At 38.5% G+C, this 23,452-nt stretch overlaps 1 protein-coding gene across 13 annotated transcripts in view; it reads left to right on the forward strand.

The window, feature by feature from the left end:
* RAD51B (RAD51 paralog B) overlaps positions 1-23,452 on the forward strand; it is a 349,885-nt gene that overhangs the window by 151,300 nt on the left and 175,133 nt on the right. For 6 of the 13 annotated variants that reach the window (XR_010908972.1, XR_010908971.1, XM_060762199.2 and 3 more), the window contains one exon: positions 10,292-10,410. The exons of 4 other annotated variants lie outside the window; for them this stretch is intronic. Coding sequence is in view for 7 of the 9 variants with exons in the window: in XM_060762199.2 (XP_060618182.2) it covers positions 10,292-10,410 (119 nt within the window). In the remaining 2 variants the exon portion in view is untranslated. Of the gene's footprint in view, positions 1-10,291; positions 10,411-18,249; positions 18,827-21,991; positions 23,263-23,452 lie in introns of those variants that run through there. 3 more of the 13 variants (XM_067462795.1, XM_060762232.2, XM_067462796.1) reach the window with 3 other exon arrangements.

Raw genomic sequence — 23,452 nt, forward strand, 5'->3', positions numbered from 1 at the left:
AGAATGAGCTCGGTTAAACCTGACTGTGGGAATTGCAGCTTTAAATTCTTTAACTTTAAATCCCCCAGGCTTCTTGCACACAAAACCTCAAGCATTATCATTAGGGGGTTATGTCTGAAATATTTTTGTTTGCTGGAGGGAGTTCTTATGATTAAAGGGAGCAGTTTTCAATGAGCAAGACAAGTTCTGATCTGTCCTTTTTTTCACCTCGGCTCAGGGCAAAGACCAGCAGCTTGAGGTTGACCTCTTGAAGAAGCTTGCTCTGAAAAGGAAGATGTGAAAGGCTGGAAATGCTCTTTCCAGTGCTCGGCTCTGGAGCCAGGAAAAGGCAGCTGTTTCTGGCCTTTCTATTTTTTTCCCTGATAGCTAAGACTTGGGCTTGCTGCCATATCTGTTTGTCTGTCTGTGTCTCCTTGTTTTTCTCAGAAAGCTTCAGAGGCCAGTTGCCCGTAGCGGGTTGCTGGGAACAGAGGTCGCTCCTTGTATCACCGTAACACTCTATGCCAGAGCATTCATGCTTGAATAGGAAACAGCAAGATCTGTCAATATAGGCCTTTTCTTCAGAGCTTTGAGTCTGCATTCTCCACGGCCATCTGTTCCCTTTCACCCTTTTGGACAATGTTGCTATTTGAAACTTCTCTTCCTCCCATCTCCCCTCCCCCTTCACTTCCATCTCTATTGCAAAAACAACACAAGTTTCTGTGAAATAGTTTGGTCTCTAGCAGCTTTAGCTGTTTTCTTTTTCCCCATTTTTTTTAAAAAGGCATTTTGAATTTTTGCTCAACTGAATGAAGGGGGGAGGCATTTTGCAGGAGACAAGATCAGCTTAGGCTTTTCTTGATTGTGTGACAATTACTTTAAAGGAGTGATGGTTCTGGAGTGTATTTGTTCTCATGATAGGTCATATGTCACTGGTCATTATGGCATTGTTTAAAGTCTATTTTTTATTTTCCAGCTGCAAAACACTCTGTTCATATAGACTTATTGGATAACAGAAAAATAATTTAACTGTGAAAAGAGTACTGTGTGTATTATACCGGAAGTTGAGAGCCAGAGAAGTATAGTAGTTTGACTGCAACTCTGGAGACCACAGTTCGAATCCCTGTCTGGCCCTTGAAACCCACTGAACAAGTCACATTCTCACAACTTCAGAGGAAAGCAAAGGAAAGCCACTGCTGAAAATTGCCAAGAAAACCCCATGATAGGTTCACCTTTAGCATCACTATAAGTCAGGAACAACTTGAAGGCACACAGCAACAGAATGAGAAGAAAAGAACTTGGGAAAGCTTCTGACTTGGGAATCTGGAAGTTGTCATCCAAAATAGTATTTTTTCCATTCTCAATTTTAGTTTTGTCACTACACTTCATTGTGGGCTGCATGTATGATAAATTAACAAGGTACCTACTTTGCCCTTTGACAAATTTAGTGAACTTGCAATATGGCTATAGTTGATTTACACTTGATCACCATTGGATTCAGTAGAAAGCTCATTAGAATATGAGACAGCTCCTACAAGCTAGTAGTTGTAGTAATCAGTTTCATCGTCATGGTGAGATGACAACTCTTGATAGAGATATTAAAATAGTTCCAAGCCATTTCAGGGCCATATCTTTAGACACACCTAGATTTCAAGTTGGGAGCAGTCTCTATTTTGAACAAAGATGTGAATTCCTCTGACTGCTTTTGTCAGAAGAAGACTAGGGGGCTACAGTGGTTCAGATTCTCAGTTGATTTTCCCCCCTGAAAATTGGTCCTGTGCCTGGTCACAGTGATCCATGCTCTGGAGGATTACCTGCTTGTAATACTTTAGCTGGAGATCCTGCATTGAACAGGAGGTTGGACAAGATGGCCCATGAGGTCATGTCCAACATTATAATTCTATGAATCACTGTAATGCAGTGGACACAATATGAAGGTTTATTTTATATTTTGAATTGTACAAAAAGATAAAGGTAAAAATTTCTGCTTGACATTAAGTGTAGTAATGTCTGACTCTGGGTGGTGGTGCTCATCTCCATTCCTAAGCCGAAGAGCCAGTGTTGTCCATAGACGCCTCCAAGGTCATGTGGCTGGCATGACTGTTAAAAGATCTGCATGGTTCTTAATTTCTGAGCAATATTTATGTAATGGCACTGACCTTTAAAGTTCTAAATGACTTCGAACCATAAATACCCAAGGAAGTGTCTCTTCTTATAGCATCTTGCCCATGTTTGAAGATCTCCTCTTAAAATTCTCAATCAAGTGTTTCTTTATTTAAAGCGTATTATATAATCACAATAGACAATCTTCTTGATAGGTGGTTGTTTGCCTTTAGCATACCCACCCTAAGAAGGTATGTCTGCCACCTGTTTTACAATCCTCTTTAATGCCAGATTAAGATGTTTTATTGATCCTGGCATCTTAATTTGTATAATCCCACAGTCTGCCACAAAATGGCTGTAGCTGTTTTATCTTGGTGCTTTTATTGGATCAGATTTTAAATATTTATTTATATGCACATGAACAGACAGGCACATACAACATTTAGTGAAGTGGGGTATAAAATATTTTGAATAAATAATCTGTATTGTCATTCCTTTTTAGTTAGCTGTGGGTTGAACAAATTATTTTGAATCTGACAGCAAGTTGAAGTGATCTTTGGTCACAACGATTTGCCTATGAGTTTTTCCATATTCATATGAGTTTTAAAGCAATGTTTTCTTATGTTAGTCTTCTCCATTTCTGTTGTGAAGAATCAGACTCGAGAGCCTTTCTTTAATGTTATAGATCAGCGGTTCTCAACCTGGGGGTCGCGACCCCTCGGGAGGTCATATGGCCATTTTCTGGGGGTCGCAAAGCCGCATTGGCTGGCCACGCCCCCTCCAAAATGGCGGCCAGGTGCCCTCACTTGCTCCGCTCTCCCGCCGGCCGGCGGGGGTGCGGAGCAGGCCAGGGCCTTTGGAGCAAGGCCTTGCTCCAGGCGCCCTGGCCTGTTCCGCTCTCTCGCCGGCCGGCGGGGGTGCGGAGCAGGCGGGGGGCTTTGGAGCAAGGCCTTGCTCCAGGCGGCCTTGCCTGCTTCGCTCTCCCGCTGGCCGGCAGGGGTGCAGAGCTAGCGAGGGCTCTTTGTTGCAGGTGAACTATAAATCCCAGCAACTGCATATCCCAAATGTCAAGGTCTATTTTCCCCAAACTCCACCAGTGTTCACATTGGGGCATATTGAGTATCTCTGCCAAGTGTGGTCCAGATCCATCATTGTGTGAGTCTGCAATGCTCTCTGGATGCAGGTGAACTACATCTCCCAAACTCAAGGTCAGTGCTCACCAGACCCTTCCAGTATTTTTCGTTGGTTGTGGGAGTTCTGTGTGCCAAGTTTGGTCCAATTCCATCATTGGTGGAATTCAAAATGCTCTTTAATTGTAGGTGAACTATAAATCCCAGCAACTACAACTCCCAAATGACATAATCAATTTTCCCTCCAACCCCACCAGTATTCAAATTTGGGCATATTGGATAACGTAAGGTAAAAGTTTTCCCCTGACATTAAGTCCAGTTGTGTCCAACTCTGGGAGTTGGTGCTCAATTTCTAGGCCAAAGAGCCGGTGTTGTTCATAGACACCTCCAAGGTCATGTGGCTGACATGACGGCATGGAGTGCTGTTTTTGGGTATTTGTGCCAAATTTGGTCCAGTGAATGAAAATACATCCTGCATTTCAGATTTTTACATTATGATTCATAACAGTAACACAATTATAATTAGGAAGTAGCAATAATAATAATTTTATTTTGGGGGGTCACCACAACGTGAGGCAGTGTATTAAGGGGTCGCGGCATTACGAAGGTTGAGAACCACTGTTATAGATGCTACATTATGATGCTTCTATAAAATGCTCCCATGTCAATCTGGCCTATCTTGTTGATTCAGTTCTTCCCATGTGATTTTAACTTTATCAGATTTATTAATTAGTTACACTTGTATCTCTCATTTGTGTTAATGAGTTCAGAACTAATAGCTATCCTGCTCTCACTTTATTCTCATAGCAAGCCTATAAGGTAGGCCAGACAGTCTGCTCCAGGTCAATTAGTGTGGACCAGCATTAATTTTTCAACTATCCTCACTGCTGCTGTTACATAATAAAATAGATGGAATGATCTACTACTGCTATCAGAATTCCTCACCTATTGGCCGTATATTCTGGGCCAAGCTCTGCATTAGAACCAGCCAAAAGCAATTTGGGCTAGGATTTATATGAAAGACTAAAACATTGCTGTTTCAAGGAATGTCTCTTTAACAGATGGACTGCTGGCATATGGGTTTAGAAGTGCAAAATCATTTGTATTGCAAACCTATCTTTTTTAAAATATGGTGATTTGCAGGTGTTACAGCCAGATGTTTCAAGCAATTTGCAAGAAACATGGGTTCATACTTCTCTGAATGATGAAGATCATCCAGCAGTTGGGCCAAATGTTTGACACTGCTTAGTTGGATGTGAATGCTTATAATAAACAATAGTTGTAGCCATCAATGTTAGAGTTTATTTACAAAAAGTGCATTCAGTCCACAGGCCTCCCATTTTGAGTTACTGCATCTCGTTCAGTACTTTAGTCTCTCCTCTCTTTACTGCTTTGGCTCTTTCCTTACCAAACTGATCACTGCAGTGTACTATCATACATAAACCTCCTCTACTGTTAGCAGGCATCATGCAGAAAATGCCTATCATTTACAGCTCACAGTCTAGTAGTGTGTGTGTTTCCAAGTTGCCATCATAGGTTTTCTTAGACAATGAAAACTCAGATGGTTTAGCCAGTTTCATCCTCTGTTGACACATTTTCTAAATAACATGGATCAGCATGTTTTGGAGTGGCCTATGAAATTGTATTAATTTTTAAAATAACAATACAGTGATGATGGTAAAGGTATTGTTCTTTTGCTCTCCCCAACTCCTTCTCTTTGACCTTAGTTTGCTATATCTCCACTCCTGGAATGTGAAAAAGTGGCAAATCTAAATAATGGGTGAACAGAAGCAAAGAATGACATAGCATAACAGCTGAAAGCGACTAGCGTGAGAAAATGGCATGTTTTATGCTGAGGTTTCAAATATAGTGTGCTGTATAGCTTCCATTTGCACTGCAAATTTTGAACTCATTTTTTACACAAATCTTAAGTGACATAAACACATGCAATTCCAAGTACTACACCTGTCACTTCTATGCAAGTACATTATATAATCTGTTTATCACTATTATATTGTCTCCTAAGGGGAGAATGTTTAGATACTAATGCTAGATGTTTGCCTGTATAACAGTAAACCATTTTTCCAGCTGTAGCAAAAATGACAATGTCACACAACAAACAATTGAAAAGTCTAGAAATTACGTTGAGAAGCAGATTTTTATAAATAACACTGCATAATTGCCATAAAATTCTAGTTAATGCAAATCAAATGACACAAGGCAAAAAAAAAAATACAGAGTTTTGCAAGAGACAGTTTTGAAAAGATGGTATTTCAGCCTAATGGAACAGGAAGGAAAATAACAAATTAAATCAACACTACAGCGAACCACTGTGTAGAAGAAAATGTTCTTCTTCATATACATTATTGTACTCATTCACTATGATTTCTGCAAAATTCGATTGGGTAACAATCATTCAGAAAGGAAAGGTGACTTAGCATACTGGAAATTGAATTGCTATTACTGAATCAGATAAGACTATTTTGTAGGTTTGTGTTTTTCAGTTCTACCTAATGTCACACCTCTCTTCTGCTATAAATCAACCCCTGCCTTCCCACTTCTGCGGAGTCTGTGAAACCTGATCAATTTATTCAGGTTTGGTGGATCATCTGGACAGGATTCAGAGCAGCTGAATCATTTCAGTCTTGCTTTAGTAGATTGTAATGTAAATAATAGTTTAGAGACTCTTTCACTAAAGAGTTTCAAGACAAAATGGAATTGTTATGAGTGCCCTGACTTTGGGGGATAAGATTTCCTAATGCAAAACATGTTGACGGCAGTACCAGACCATCTCACAGAGGCTTACTTCCATGCCTTTTAGCTACCATCCAAAAGACAAAGGGGCATCTAATTTCCACTCCAGTTTTAATTTGTTAACAGGCTTCATTTAGTATAAATAATGAAAATAATATCATTCTTTTATTTAAATTTCTGTTCTTCTCAGCAGTTCTCTCAAAATGATTTATAAAGTCTAGAAAGAATGTTTGTGTTGTCCTGGGCGGTTTCTGTCAACGTGTTAACTAGCAACTGCTGCTTTCTCTGGGGGTGGCATATGATAATACTTAGGAAAGCACAAATGGATGTTATCCTGATGTTCCAGGGTGTGACTGCGGTCCTCTCTGCTTGAGTGTTTTATCATCAGCAAGTAGGAAAAATGACTGCCTGTCTTAATAGTGCACCCCTCTAGATCACATATGAAGGTTTTATTAACAAGCTCTTTTATTGATATTTTGTACTTGCGGAATTCTGCCTTTCAGTACACTTGTGGAAGATAATGGATTGCTTGGTTGCAAGTGATGAAAAAACAGAATAACTTTTCAACTTAAATTTATCAGAACATTATGTGCACCTTTATATTTTGCATCCAGTGCCTCCCACTGTCTTTTTGGGGTGAGGGGTGGTCAAGGGAATGCAGTGCAGGCTGGGTACATATGTCTTTTATAATTTATGTAGAGTGCTGACAAGTGTACTTGAATGGATTTCAGCCCTTTGTTTATTAGCTACACATGGATTGGCAGTGGAGCCTATGCCTTGTAATGGGTACAGCATGCACCTTGGCCAGCCTGCCCAAGGAGAGAGGTCATCCTTTTGGCCATCAAGTGTGTGAGGCTCACTTCCTGATCAAACAAAATATTGACATTTGGGAAAAGAACTTGGAATTGAGAGGGGAAGAGAGCGAAGTAAAAGTATGTGAAGGATATCACATTCATGTAGGTACATGTTTTGGTTGGAGGGAAGGGATGTTTATCCCCATCTTTATTTTAATTAGAGCTGTCCCATGAATTTAAACATGTTAGTAAGTGTCATGATTATATCTGTGTGAATTTCTATTGAAGCAAAAATAACAGTTAGGGGAAGCAAGGAACATGCTTACTTTGTTTTTAGACTTTTGTGTACTTTTGGCACCAACCACCATTTTATAAAAGGCATTCCCTTGTGTGGGAGGTAAAACTCACTGATTCTTCCAATAAGATGCTTGCTATTCATATGTTTTTTAAAATATGTATTCATATTCAAATTAGCTATATTAAAAATGTTTTCCAATTAAATTTAATTGATCAAGAAGTTTTCAAACAGACAAGCTTACGTACTTTGGAACAAATTGTCGTACGTTTTAAAAACATTTTCAATATGCACTATCTGGAAATGCTTGTTAACGCTAGCAAAAATTCAACCTCGGTTTCCTAAATGTTTGCATTCTTTATTTAAAAAACTTGGATAATGGAAACCCTCATGTGACTTGTGCACAAATATTTTCAAGACCAATCATTAATTTTATCAGCTTCAAGCTTAGCATACTGATTTTAAAAACATTTTATACAATATATATGTTTGTTTTCCCACCCTATGTAAATAAATACATAAAATAAACAAGTATGGACATCAGAAGATGGAAGAAGGCGGAGGAAGGCATAACTCCTCTGAGACTAATCTAGGGAGTTGACCTATTTTGTAAAAGATGAGAGTAGCTGTTCCCTTTATGAGTGAGTGGAGAAGTGTCTACTTCTTCTTATCCAAATAATGACTGTTTCAAAGCTAATAATATGAAAAACATTTGTTGTCTTTTTCAAAATGGGCATGTGTCACAAAAGTTATTCCATGCCTACTGTTTTCTTTTCTTTAACAATGTTGTGCTCCATCTTCCCTTATTTGTCTGAAGTTAGGCCTAAATTAATTTGCTCATCCCAACTAGAGGCATTCTAGGGAATCAACTGATAAATGGCAAATCAGTATTTATGCTAATCCCATTGATTTCCTGGTTTTATTTATTTGGGACCAGAAAACTGGATTTAGCCTTAGTTAGACTTACTTCTTCAGTAAACATATATTCAATTATCTGTTTTCCTCAAATGTGCATTTTAAATGGTCTGTAAGCATGTCGAAATTGTCCACATGCTTATGGATTTCAGTGGCTTCTCTGTGTAGTCTGACATGGTGGTTGTTAGAGTGGTCCAGCATTTCTGTGTTCTCAAATAATATGCTGTGTCCAGGACCTTTTATATTTCATCATTTACAAAGAGAAACATTTCAGAAGGAAATAAGTCTTGAGACATTATCTAAACCATTTTTTTAAAATAAAAAAATATTGGAAAAACTGATACCTTTTGCAGCTCGTTTTAGGATAAGATAACATTTATCTCCACGTATTATCAGTGAAGTCAAAAACAGGGTAGGGCATATTGTTTAAATACACTAATTTCCATTTATCTTCTTTCATGTTCTTATTAAAATTCATTTAGCAGATGAAATAACAGAATAATTTTAAACAGCATGTGTGAGCTGCTATCTCTTTTCCTGCCATTTCCGATTTCTTGCCCCTGAGACATCTGTTGTCTTCTGGAGTTCAGTGCTTGGAGAAAGGGATAAAGTCTTTGGCAGTCAACTGCCAATGAACTCTCTTGGGAAGGGAGGGGGTCGGTTTCCTTCATGGCTCACATTCCTTTCTTACTGGTATGCTTGCCTTGATTTTCAAACATGTAAAGAAAGGGCTGCAAAAGGTTTATAGTATTTCTCTTTTAAACAGTATTTTCTCACAAGGGATTTTTCTATTCTATAAAAGAGAGGCTGTTCTGCCCTTAAAAACTGTCTTGTACTGCAGCATGCACATCATTAACTTTGTGTGGGCGAGTTATCTGAAAGTGGATCACACAAATAGCCCTGCAAGGTATAGTCAAAGCAGGTGCTTCTATCGCTTGGTACCACAAGCCTTCTCCCCTTAGAAGTAAGAGCAAAGTAATATATTTCCCTGTTTTCTTTGTAATCACTGTGCCCTTCCCTGCCCATGCCTCCCATCTTCATTCAGAGTACCTGTTGACATTAATGGGAATTCCTGAGTTGTGGAGGAATGTGCCCTGAAGTTAGAGAGTAATGATATATTTTTTCTACTTGAATTAACCATCTCCTTACCTGTTTCCATCTCCATTTAGCAGTTTAAAAAATTCAATATTCTGGAGTGGTGATAGATGGTTCAGAAATAAGAAAGCTGGAAAATTTGATATCAGCTTGAATAAAATCCTTTGAATTTCTGATGAGTCGGAGAAAAACGTCGAATGTTTGTTTGTTTGTTTTGGGGTTTTTTTGTTTTTTGTTTTTTGCTATGCTTAGCCATTTGATAATATAGTACAGAGGTGGGATTTGTGCATGCCTCCAAATTGTTTTTTCTACTACAGCTCCCTGCATTCCTCACCTTTTGTTAGGCTAGCTAGTGCCACCAAGAGTGAGTTCAACAATATCTGGATAATGTATTGTCGAAGGCTTTCATGGCTGGAATCATTGGGTTGTTGTAGGTTTTTTTGGGCTATATGGCCATGTTCTAGAGACATTCTCTCCTGATGTTTCGCCTGCATCTATGGCAAGCATCCTCAGAGGTAGTGAGGTTTGTTGGAACAAGGAAAAAGGGTTTACATATCTGTGGAATGACCAGGGTGGGATAAAGGACTCTTGTCTGCTGGAGCTAGGTGTGAGTGTTTCAACTGACAACCTTGATTAGCATTTGATAGCCTGGCAGTGCCTGGGGCAATCTTTTGTTGAGAGGTGATTAGATGTCCCAGATTGTTTCTTCTCTGTTGTTTTGCTGTTGTAATTTTAGAGTTTTTAAAATACTGGTAGCCAGATTTTGTTCATTTTCATGGTTTCCTCCTTTCTGTTGAAATTGTCCACATGCTTGTGGATTTCAATGGCTTCTCTGTGTAGTCTGGTCCAGCATTTCTGTGTTCTCAAATAATATGCTGTGTCCAGGTTGGTTCATTAGGTGCTTTGCTATGGCTAACTTCTCTGGCTGAAGTAGTCGGCAGTGCCTTTCATGTTCCTTGCTGCTTTGCTATAGCTAGGTTCATCATGCCACTATAGGCCTCCCTCACTTGTCAATAACTCAATTTTTAAGAGTTCTGCTATTTTGACAGATTTAAAGCACTTGAAACCAAATACTGATCTGTTGTATTTTTCATTTTGCTTTGTTTAATACTATCACTTTAGCTTGTGGACTCAACAGTCTAATTATACCTTAGTTATCAGAATATTGATCATTATTATTATTATTATTATTAACATCATCATAATCTTCATCATTATTATTCCAGGACCTTCTAGAAATGGAGCTGGAGAATCTGGTTATGTAACTGCAGCATTGGGAAATACTTGGAGTCATAGTGTGAATACAAGACTCATCTTACAGTATCTGAATTCACAGACAAGACAGGTGAGGAACCCAATGAGGTGTATGACTCTTACAGGTTGTGTTTTACATCCAGTTGACCCATTTTGTTTGTAGAAGGAACTTTTATATTGCAATAGTAGGTGTGAATGGAAGTACTGTGGGAAGGAGAAGCAAAAGACTTAACAGCCAGTCTTTCACTTTCATGGGTTTCCCACTCCTTGTTTTGATTATTGTGTTGGCTTCGCCTTCTCATCAAGATAGTTTCAGACAGACTCTGGTATAATCTGTGGTATTGAGATTAGACTGACTGGTTTGTAGGGTCCTGGATCCCTCTCCACCACCACTTCCTCCTCCTCCTCCTCCTCCTCCTCCTCTTCCTCGAGGAATGTTTCCGTTTCTCTAGTCACTTGACAACCCACTTGCTCTCCAAGATTTCTCAAAACATGAGAAGTCCATCGACCCTGCAGATCTTTCAAAAGTATCTTTCCTCCTAAAATACAAACAAGCTTATTTCATTTGTTTCTCAAATTCTGTGTTGGTGTATAGACATTTGAAGCTTTGATTGTTCTCATCTATTGATTTATTGTCCATTTTTCAGTCAACCACATTCTTTCCCTTGGATTATCTTCTAGTGTAGAGCTTGCCTTTCGACTGATGTTCAAGCTATCTTCTCTAACCCCGCAATCACAATCAGTAATAACATTTCATAGTTGATTGAGAGACAAAAGTTCCTCATGCAGAATACAAAAATCTTCTGGTGTCAATTTTAGCTTTTTAGGAGTTACATTATTATTAATTTGGAGGGTAGGTTTTAAAGCTACATGCCAGGCTGTGCAAATAGATTTTGACTTGTGCAAATATATCCCAATCCTTTCCTCTCTGTGGCAACTCTCTGTGCATGCCAGGCTCTTCCTTGATGGGTCCTCCAAGAGAACAAAACATCTTTAGGGGGTGCAAGGCAAGAGGATATTTATTTATTTATTTATTTACTTTGCTTATATACCGCTGTTCTCCGCCCAGGGGCGACTCACAGCGGTGTACAATATAGGAACAACAAAATTCAAGACATAGTATAAAAACAATTCTGGCCCCAGAGTGGCCGTTGGTGTTGGGGGAGGGGCGCTGATGTCACAGGGGACAAGATGGCAACGTCCTCCTGGCTCCCCTTCTTTATTCTGGCCCCAGAGTGGCCGTCGGTGTTGGGATACTGTAAGGATACCATTCTGTCAGCAAACAGATACAACTAGATTTGATTCATTCCTTTTTGTAGCATTTCCAGGCATAGATTTTTAGGTAATGAGGCTAATCTTATTTTTCCTGTAATTTAATGGAAATGTCTGTGTTACATTTTAAGGAATGTTTATTTTTTGTAGCTATTTATGAATGGGATTTTGTCATCTCTGTCTGCCAACAGTTTTCCCATACTTCCTTGGAAAAAAAACCCTCTCAGGAGTAAGATACAGAAATAAAAAAATGCAAGAGCATATCTTTCCAGCAAGTGTAATCTTTATTTTTTATTCTTTTGATATATTTAGTTGAAATTCTACTCTCATTCAATGTAATTTCTCATATGGCATTAAAGCCCCACGTTTACCATTAATTGTGCATGATGAATTGTTTTGACCCTTCAGTGTTCTTAAATACACACTACTCAAAATTGCAGTGTTCCAAAACATTATTTGTATAATTTTATAATTTAAGCTCATGCAGATAGGATGATTTATAGCAGATTTCAAGCTCTTATGCCTCTGTTCCTATGGTCAATCATTCTTTATTAAGAATTACTGAATATTTTCCAAGAATAGTAAAGTCCCCTTTGGAAGGATGAGAATGGAAACCATAGTGGTCACTTCCTTTTTGCATGTGTGTTACAAGCAAGAATTGCAAAAAGATCACCCCTTCCTCGCACACCATCCCTGGTACATGTGGATATGCATACAGAGTTTGTATCTTGTACAGATATGTGGGGATTACTGAAAATTGTATAACCCCTACATGTTGAGTACTGCCCCCAAGTTGCCCATTTCCTCCTTGTTATTCTCATATTTAGGAATGACTTCTGCAGGAGAAGCTCCTTTCATGGATTAGAACTCTGAACCCTTCGTCTTTTAAGGTATACATGAAGCCTTGTACAGTGTTCTAAATTGTTCAAGGATTTTAAAAAATTCTCCGTTTTATCACAAGGGAAGTCATGTGACCTTGAAGATAAGGCTAAACAAGCAGCTTCACAGAATTCTTGTGGCCTCTTTCATGCACCTAGAATGCAAAAAGGGCTGTTGTCAGTAAATGTGTCAGGAACTGTAGATTAGACATGTTTCCCATGTTTTAAGAACAAATAAAAGATTCCCCTGGTCTGTTGATGCCAGACATAACTTTCTGGATGTCCTTGGTTACAGACCAGCTGTCTTTGTCCTTGTCTGATTAGGGCAATATAAATAGTGTCCCAGCCTAATGACTGTCACATAAACATAATCTGGAGTGGTGGCTACTGACTACTCTGAATATATTTTTGTCTCGATTTTCATATTCTTAAAATAATTTATATTATATATTCATATGTTGCTTTTCAATCCCTTAAGATTACGAATGTTGGAAGGGTGCAGGCCTCCAATGAAATGTAAAGACGTTCTTGCACTAGAAATGACATGAAGAGGAGAAGGCCGTAATCCTGGACTATCTGAAGGCATTTAAATGAAATCAATCATCCGTATCCATGGATTCTGTATCTAAAAAGTCCATCATCCATGGCTGAAAATACTTTTCTTTTAATGCAAAAAGCAAACATTAATCTTGCCATTTTATATAAGGAATATCATATTATTATATCATTATATATAATAGATGTGAAATCTGTGGATTTTGGCATACATTGGGGGTGGGGGGGGGGAGAGGGACGTTAGAGAGCTGTGTCCTGGAAACAAATGCCACCACATACCAAGGCTTACTTTAACTCCCTTTAAATCTAATTTTGAATCTGAAAAGGACCTTGAATACAAAGATTTACTGTTTTTTTAAAAGTAGACTAGAAAATTATAAGAATCTAGATTTTTTTTTCTAACTTTAGAAGGGGGAAACCCCATTTTACAGCTGCCGTCATGGAGTGGGCATCAAATGAGGGCTGTAGGAAATAAAAGGTACCAGAAATCCTAATTATGTGTCCTTGCAATGTGCCCTAAGTGCTGTTTTGTGGCCAGAGTACCATATGTGGATGGTGATGTACAAACCTTTGCTGGAAAACATTCAGCTTAGTCCTGTGGCATAAATACAGCTTCAGTCTGGCTAATGCTGTTTATATGACACTTGCTATATGTAATCGTAAAGCAATACATTGACTATATTTATAATGTTCAACTGAGTATCCAAATGTACAGGCAGTTTTAAAAAGAATCAATTTCTGTTCCAGAATGCAACCATTTATCCTTCTAAACACAGAATTTTTGTTTATCCCCAGGCATTTCTGTAAGCATGAGAAGATTCCTGGCTTAATTTTTTTTTCTTGCCCGCTAGCAGACTGAACATAACCTTCTTTCTGCTTATGTTCAGTCTACAGGCAGAGCACTGGTTTCAGTGCTCTGCCTGTAGACTGAACATAAGCAGAAAGAAGGTTATGTTCAGTCTGCTAGCGGGCAAGAAAGTTATGGCGTGTAGTTTGGCCATAAGCTCGGCCCTCAGTGTTAATTCAGCATTCTTTTAATCAACTAAGCAAAGCTTTTAGGAAAATTAAATTGTACATATCTGTAGAGTGTACAATTTACATTTGATTTCGGTCCAGTACTAGGAGAAAGACAGTAAATTAAATAAATAGAAATGACACATCTTGAGTCTGAATCAAAGACAAAAGGATATCTACCATATATTGGGAAAAGTGTAGCCACCAAGGCTACTTGTGTGCCCCCTAGAGCTTCTGTTTATGCCTTAGTTTTAAAAGTTTGGTTTTTTAAAAAAAACCAAAAAAAAAAAAAAACAATGGCCACAAATGCCTTACATGTCCATGAAGGAATGTGGCAGACATTTTTCCAGGGAGGGATGGACTATTTTATGTCTAGGAGTGGTCTTTTAAAAAAGACAATGAAATATTGTGATTATTACTTACCAGAAAAATGTCTATATTCCAGATTTTGTTAAATTGATTGACCATGACATATTGAAAGCAAAGATTCATATGCTACCATGCTGCTTTCCAATAAAGATAAACATATATTTCATGATCTAAATCTGATGGTTGTGACTGGCAAAGGACAACATTCTGTCCCATTTTTTAGTTTCTTACTTCGTAGCCCTTTCTTTCCCATTTAATTTGTTTGCCATGGGAATCTGGTTTGACTATTAGTGACCAATTAAGCTTTATAGCTGTCCCTGTCCTTTAAAAATGTTTGCTATCTCAGTGTTCGTGAAGCATTGGTAGAAGACTTGGTGCAGAACAGAAAAGGAGAATCTAGAAAACAGGCCTAAAGTGTTAAACCTTGGCTGGAGAGTTATGTGCAGTGGATGTTTATTCATGACGCTGTTCTTAATCAAGGCTCAGGCCTCCTAATGGACATGTGTGGGATGTATGCATAAAACAAACATTGTCAAAGCCTGGCAGTAGAACTGGATTTATGTCCCTCTCCTTTTCAGAAAGGCTTTTTATAGATAAAAATGTTTACTTTATTTTAGACTGTCTGATATTAATCTGTTGAGCAGTCAGATATCAGTGCTGGCGTCTTTATGGGAACTAAATTAGAAGCAGTATTAAATGAAACAGAAAAATGATACACTGACTTTATTGTTTCAGGTACTTCTCCCAGTTTCACCTAGTAATTGTTTGTGCCATAGATGTGTGTGGAATGTACGTATATAACAGAATCTACCAGTTTTTGTAAACTTGCCAATGTTATACCTCCAGCAGAAAAACCAAGATCTGGAAGATTTATTTCTTAGAAGTCAATAATATTTCCTCATGGTAATGTCCAAGACATATAAAATAGATTAATATCTGCATTGACTTTAAAATACTAAATAATAAAACTTTATTTATAGACCGCCCTCTCTTCCCAAGGGGACTCAGAGCAGTTTACACACAAAGAAGGCAAACTTTCAGTGCCCAAATAAGCGTAAATACATCAAAGCAATATAACATAATACAAAATAATACAAAGAACTAAATGCATGAACAAAAATTAAACATTGAAAATGAAAAACAGGGTACAGAAACATAAAACAGAGTACCTTAAAAACATAGTCATAGTCAATGTTAACATCTATTGCAATTAAACAATTAAAATATATGAACATTGGCTGTTGTAGTTGTTCTTTAAAATGTACAACAGTGGCCACGGGGTACTAATAAATCAGCCAACCTTCCAGTAGCTTTGATCTAGAATATCCTAGTTCTCCTCCATAAGCCAAAGTGCAAAAGTGTGTTTTAAAGAGTTTTTTTGAAGGAGAGTAGAGTGGGGGCCATTTTATCTCTTTTGGGAGGGAGTTCCAGAGATGGGGAGCGATCACAGAGAAGGCCCCCTCTTTTGTTCCTACCAACCGCGCTTGTGATGGGAGTGGGATCGAGAGTAGGGCCCCCTCCGCTGACCACAGTGCATGAGATGGTCTATATAAGGAGATACAGTTAGACAAATAGCCTGGACCTGAACAGTTTAGGGCTTTATAGGTAACAACCAGCACTTTGTATTTAACTCTGAAGCAGACCGGCAGTCAGTGGAGCTTCCACAACATGGGAGTCGTCCTCTCACGGTATGGAGCCTCAGTTAGCAAACAAAATGAACATGAAAGACAAAAGTAAAAAAGAATCCTATATGTCTCTCAAATGGTATCATTTTATATTCCCTTTATACAACTTCTGAATAAATACCAATTTCCTTTTCTCTGCCGTCCTTCTGCTCCCACATCTATTTCCACTCATCGTATCCCTCTTTACATAGTTCCCCCTTTTCTTCCTGTAAGGAGACACTGAGGATTTATGTTTTTATTGGTTTTGTATGATTTTTATATTTTTTGCTAAATGTTTTTAAATTGTGTTTTATGTTGTTGGGGGCATTGAATTGTGCTGACTGTAAACCGCCTTGAGTCGCCTTGGTAAATAAATACATATTTTTTCTTGCCTACTTAATGTTCTAGTTTGCATATATCTTGTTCATCCCTGTGCTTTCCACTGTTTGATGCTGCAATCTTCTTCTTTTATCCCCACGTTTCCAAACTAAACTCAATCTCCCCTCCCCCCACTTTCCTCTGTTTTTTTCCTTAGCCTTCTCATGTCTCTGGAAAACTTTGAAACTATGGCTAAAATATGTTTTATTCTTTTCATTTTAATGTTATAAGTTCTATCAAATTGAATCAGATGTTTTAAGAGGCATATATAGATAGGATTGTCCCATTAGCTTCTGTTGCACTGTTGGTTTATCGTCGTCACTATCTCTACCATCTTGTTGTTGTCTTTCCGTGCCTTCAAGCAATTTTGCACTTATGATGACCCTAAGACAAACACAAGATTTTCTTGCCAGAATTTATTCAAAAAGGGTTTGCCTGTGCCTTTCTGTAAGACTAAAAGAGTGTAACTTGTCCAAGGTCACTGAGTAGATTTGCATGTTCAAGCAGAGATATTTGGTGATGTTAAGTACTATAATTATGAGTAGGGTTCACAACCTGTGTAGAAAGAAGAAAAGGTGCCAGTAAGAGACACTGTTTAGTAGAAGTAACTAAAAGTAGTTTGGAAAAACATTTGTTTTACTGGAAAACTTCTATGATTGGACAATAACTCCCACATGTTTCTAAAAGCAGTATTTGCAAATATGCTACAAACCAAGCTGGGGGAAATTTTCATCTTGCCACCCTCCTTGCTCCGTCAATACAGACTTTAGAAAACTTAGTTTTCAACTAGCAAAGCATTTCCTTGTTTCTTTTCTTGATATCTTTTTAAAGAAAAGCTTGAGATGTAGTCTATGAGCAGCTGTGGTTGATGTGGTATGACAATGACGCTACCAGAGGGCACCTCTTTTAGAATCACTAGGGCCTGCCATCTACATACAACATCTGTCCCTAAGTCCCAGGTCTGGGCTCTGAATGTTCCTGCCCTGGCAACCCTAATTCAAAATCCTGAAAGTTAGTGTAGTTGATGCATAATTGCAGATGCAAACTTTTGGTCTCTGCCAACATAGATGCTGCTTTACTCAGAACTATTTGAATCTTCTCACTTGTCTTCAAAAGCAGGCCCTGTATATTGCACATTACAATTATCTAATCTGCATGTAACCAGGAAAATTAACTGAGGCAAAATCTGGCATGGGATCATAGATGCCACTATCTGAATTTATATTTTGCTTCCTGTACTAGATTTTATTTTTTAACATTGATTGATGCTAAAAACATTTTAAAACCACTGTCGTGGGTGAAAATGTATTTATGATGTGGTGTAGAGCTTTCATAAATCTCATTGTTTCTTGGCTAGAGTTTGGAACTCTTATTTGCTTAGATTAGAAATGTGTTTGAGAAAGTGCTCACTGTCCTTCATGAAAGAGTGAGGGGGAGAGACACTGGTTACATTTCTTTCATGTTTATCCTCATAGCTGTCTGTCATCACATGAAAACTCCCAAGCATTTATAACTTATGAGAAACCGCTATAGATTGGTTTCCTGGAAATTACACACTAGCAACTCAGCTGTTGATGTGTTGATTGCCTTACAATTAGGTAAAGGTAAAGGTTTCCCCTGACATTGAGTCCCATCGTGTCCGACTCTGAGGGTTGGTGCTCATCTCCATTTCTAAGCCGAAGAGACGGCGTAGAGACCTCCAAGGTCATGTGGCCGGCATGACTGCATGGAGTGCCGTTAACTTCTTGCCGGAGCAATACCTATTGATCAACTCATATTTGCATGTTTTTGAACTGCTAGGTTGGCAGAAGCTTGGACTAACAGCAGGAGCTCACGCCGCTCCCCGGATTCGAACCTACGACCTTTCAATCAGCAAGTTCAGCAGTTCAGTGCTTTAACCCATTGCGCCACCAGGGGCTCGATATCCAAATGAAACAACATCAGAAGTGCTACATATGGACTGACAAAAGCGAACCAAATAAAAAAAATAAATAAATACAGACAGAGAATAGGTAGCCATAAATCTCATTATTGTTTTGTTGTGTGCCTTCAAGTTATGTCTGACTTATGACAACCCTAAGGCCTTAAGCCTATCACAGGGTTTTCTTGGCAAGATTTGTTCAGAGGGGGCTTACCTTTGCCATGGTCATTCTCAGAGGCTGAAAACATATGTCTTGCCCAAGGTTACCCAATAGGTTTTCGTGGCCGAAAGAGAATGTGAACCTGGTCCCAAGAGCTGCAATCCAAAACTCAAGCCATGACATTGTGCTGGCTCTATAAATATCTTTAGCCATATATAGAAACAAACAAAAAATCTTGATGTATTTAACTAGCAAACAATATAGTGCATTCTTCAGGCATAGATAGGATCCTTGGTTGCCACTGGGAATCCCAAGATTTCTGGTCTCCGCAAGTTCTTAAAAGTATGTGACGAGGAAAACTCTAAGATTTATATTTGAGTGAGAACATGGTAAATTTTTACTCCTAAATATAATTTGATGGATGAAAATTATCCTGTTATGCCTCACTTGTTTTATAGAATGGGTCAAGAAATATTGCTGCCTTATCTTGTCATTTAGTTCATTTAATACCCAATAATGACTTCTGATACATTTGTATTACAATGATACTGAACATTTGAGAAAATGAAGATGGTGTCCCCCTTCCTCAATAATAAATGCTAGACACTGAATCCCCAGTTGTGCAGTTGCAATAATACTGATGAAATATAGGCCAAACCAAAGAAGAAGTGACAAGAATTCTATGGCTGGTTTGTCTCCAATTTAGATTTTTAATCATTGATGAAGAATGATTTATGATTACTTACTTGCAAATTAAAGTGAACTGGTGAGAAAGAGTATGTTACTAGTCTTTAAGGAGCAAGTGTGATGTTCTGGTTTGAGCATTGAACTAGGACTGGAGAACGGGATTCAATTTTCTACTTGACCATGAAAACCCACTGAGAGAACCTGGGCAAGTCACACATGCTTGGCCCCAAAAACCTTGTTGCAATACATTAGAAACTACTTGAAGGAAGAACTTCCTAACTGCGAGAGCTGTTCAGTAGTGGAACACTCTGCCCTGGAATGTGGTAGAGGCTCCTTCTTTGGAGGCTTTTAAGCAAAGACTGGATGACCATCTGTCGGGGATGCTTTAGATGTGATTTTCCTGCTTCTTGGCAGGGGGTTGGACTGGATGGACCATGAGGTCTCTTCCAATTCTATGATTCTATTAAGAAAATGCTGTCTGAAGTCTTACTGCTAAACTGAGTGAGAGGGCAATGTGGGAAGAGCAAACAAGGCAAGAAAATGTCATCGTGAATTTCTGGAGAAGGGGCCACTTCAGTGGCTTATGTTTGTTCATCTTGCTTCTGTTTATTCTGATCTTTACCTCCTGAAGTGTTCTTGTGTGGGATATATACTCCACACAAATGGTGCCTGTGTACTGTCTGCACTAATTGGGCAGGATTTATGGCCCACTTCTCATAAAGTGCCCCAAGCTACCATTGCTGCTGTTCTATAAAATAGGAGAGAGGAAATCCCTTTCTAAGCAGCTTCCGCTGAACAGGATTTTCTCATGGGGTAGGGAGAGGTATGCTGCATTTAGACTGCTCTATAAAGAGTTTTATTGAATTGTGACCCACTAACCTGATTTTAATTAAAAATCCCTCTTCAAACTTACTACTCTTTGGTGGTATGACTTTTTCCACTATGGCACAGAATAAGTACATGAGTTTTCTTCTTTGGGGACAAATTTTGAACTCTTATTCATGGATGAACTGTTTCTGCCAGTATACCTCAGCTTTGTACAATATGACTTCACCTAACACTAGTAAGAAATAAGCTTCTGTCTAGAGAAAGAGAAATATACAAGTACATTTGCCTTTGGATAATTTCTCCTCAATCAGCTTAATCACTCAGTCTTTCAGATAGTTGGCTAGAGTTTCTTAATCCCTATTGATGTGGTTGCTGGAGAACTGCCGAGTTCCCCCCCCCCCCCCCCCAAAGCCACTGCTTGATCCTGGAATGAATCAGATAATAAAACCAGAGTCATAGAGTTGGAAGATCATTAGGTGCAATCCCTTTTCTTGTAATTTATGTTCTAGTTCGTGAAGAAGCAGGGAAAAAGCTAAATGATATCCTATGAAATGTTAAAGGTGGCTGTCGTATCATCACTCAAGTCTTCTTTTTTCCAAAGTAAACACACACAGCTCTATCAGTTTTTCCTCATAGGACTTCGTTTCGAGACCTTTTATCATCTTGGTCACCTTCCTCCAGGCATGTCATTTCTTCATCTAGACACTATATTTTCATTGATATTGCCTAAAATTCCATTGGCTTTTTTGGCTACTGCAACATGATATTTAGTCATTTTTGTTTGGTTTAATAAGATCCGTAGATCCTTTTTACTTGTATGACTACCAAAGCAAGTTTTGTCCATTTTACATTTGTGCACTTTGTTTTTGTTTTTTGTTCATTCGTTTTATTTTTTAGATTTTTGGCTCAGCTTTTAAGTTTATCAGGATCCTTTTCCATTCTGATTCTGTCATCTGGGGTATTAGATCCCAATGTGGGATAATCTGAAATGTTGATAAGCATGCCATCTTTTCCATTGTCCAAGTCATTTATAAAGAGGCCGAACAACACCAGGCCCAAGACAGAACCTTGAGGCATCTTAGTAGTCAGTCTTCTCCAGGAAGAAGAACAACCATGTTTAAATACTTTCTGGGTTCAGTACATCAACCAACTACCAATTCACCTAGCTGTAGTGCTTTCCAGCCTATAGTTTCCAATTCATCTGCAAGAATATAATGAGAGAACTTGTCAAATAGCTCAGTGAAATCAAGATATACTACATCCACAGCATTCCTCTGATCTACCAAGATTATAATGGTCAAGAAAAAGACAAGGGGGGTTAGTCTGGTATTACTTACTTTGAAAAATATGCTAGCATGACCTAGGTAGATCTGTCAGGAGTTTGTCCTACCACAGCAGATTCACTTTCCTTTTCAGCAGTGCTTCTGAATTCTCTGGTCTTCTATATCCCTTGCCCTACCTTGGTAAGCCATCCTTGGAGTTTCCATGCAGTGCCCATTTTTACAGGAACAAGACACCTTATCGTGGTCACATTGTGTGAAAGAGTGCAATGATTCCCAACTGCGCCTCACTAACTTTCTATAAATATAATCTTTTTACATGACACATTTGCAAAACCACCACTGCCTGTGGTTGCACTGATGCATTTACATTTGTGGACAATGAACAAGAAGGGAAACCACATCTCTTTGTTCAGTGCCCCTTTCCCAGCTGCTTCATGATAACCAGCAATGGTTGGATGCAGCATTGTCCCACTGGCTAATGACTAGTTGCAGTTATGTGCCCGGGCGCATTGTGGCTGTCCTTGTTCACCTGCTTTTTGGCAGGGGGTTGGACTGGATGGCCCATGAGGTCTCTTCCAACTCTATGATTCTATGATGAAGGAACAGGCTTAAGTCCTTTGTCTTTCTCAAGTTCCTTGCTCACTCCTCCTCTCTTCCCTCCAGATCCACTCAGTTGCTGAGGGATGGAGGTATGCTGGAAGTTGCAAAACCAGGGGAGAAAAAGGACCAAGGAGAAGTCTCTACTGCACTCCACACCTACTCCACTCAGTGGCTCCATAAGAAAAAGCTCAAAGTACTCTATGAACTAATTTTATAACGTTTAGTTATGACTAAATTTAATTGCTATGATGTTGCTGTACCTAAGTTACTGTACCTTCAGGAGAAAGAAACTCCACCAGTGTCAAGGAATACAGATTGGTTTTCTATATTCTTATTAGTCACTTAAGGTAGAAATAATATTTTCAAGAAGCAGCTCTCTAAGTTGCTTTTAGGGGTCGCTAGAGGGAAGGATACTGTATGTACTGCATGAACTATATACTCAAAACCAAAATTGGACTAAGAACCCAATACAAATTGTAGAGAACTGATGTAATGTGCTCCTGGTGATGTGCTATTTTCTTATCCAGCTGGCGCTTCCAAGCTATCCTTAAGGGTAGGTGTTATGTTCAGCTTATTATAAGTGTCAAGGTTATTAAGACAGCAGGAATGAATGAGTGTTGTTAAATTCAAAACAATCTGACAACCCAGGTGCATTGATGGATCCAAGAATACTCTTAAGGCTGTGCATATTTTGGTGAACAGGGGAACTAAAGCCTTATAATTGACAAGTGTTCATACTTCCTTCATGCCATAAAGCTTCCTAACCTTTGTTACAATCAAATGAGGAAGCTTCCACAATTTTGTAGGCTTTGGAAAAAGAGCTGCAACATCATGGAAGAACATGTATTTTATAGCAAAGGCTTCTAGATTCACTTATTGACATTTTCAGCCAAGTAACCTTGAAACCCTGAAAAGACTTCCTTGATGATGCTGAACTAGGTAGACAAACCCATAATAGGGTAGAACTGTATTCTTTCATGTATTCCTAACTATAGTTAGCAATTGAAAGGTTGAATTCCAGCTTTTTTTCACTTTGGGATTGGGAGATATTTGCCTCTATGCTTTTATGCTAGAATAGCAGATTCAAGTCCTAAATAGTAAAGAATATGTAAGCAAATGGGAAAGTGAAGTTTGTTGAGTTGATGCAAGAACCAACTGGGTTGTTTTCCCCAGTGACTCTTATTCTGTTTCCTTGAAGCAGCTGATGAAACAAATTTTCGCTATCTACAATAAGAATGGAAACTCTGGAATAAGGAGATTTGACATGATCAAAAGAAAGATTTATTTTCTTCACAGTAGTTTTATTAGAACATGAGTTTAATTAGAAATCCAGAGATAATTGCATCCTTTATTGAATGACATTACTGATTGAATGAATTTCTTCTCCTTGTGTTCGTATATCCAAATGTAGTCACAAACTAGAGTTTTGCATGAAATTAAATATTAGGTATCTCGACCAATTCCTCTACAATTTGCTTTGGATAAATATCTTATAAATATTGTTAACAATAACATTAATTGTGG

This window comes from Anolis sagrei, chromosome 1, assembly GCF_037176765.1.
Source record: "Anolis sagrei isolate rAnoSag1 chromosome 1, rAnoSag1.mat, whole genome shotgun sequence".
In the NCBI taxonomy this organism is placed as follows: Eukaryota; Metazoa; Chordata; class Lepidosauria; order Squamata; family Dactyloidae; genus Anolis; species Anolis sagrei.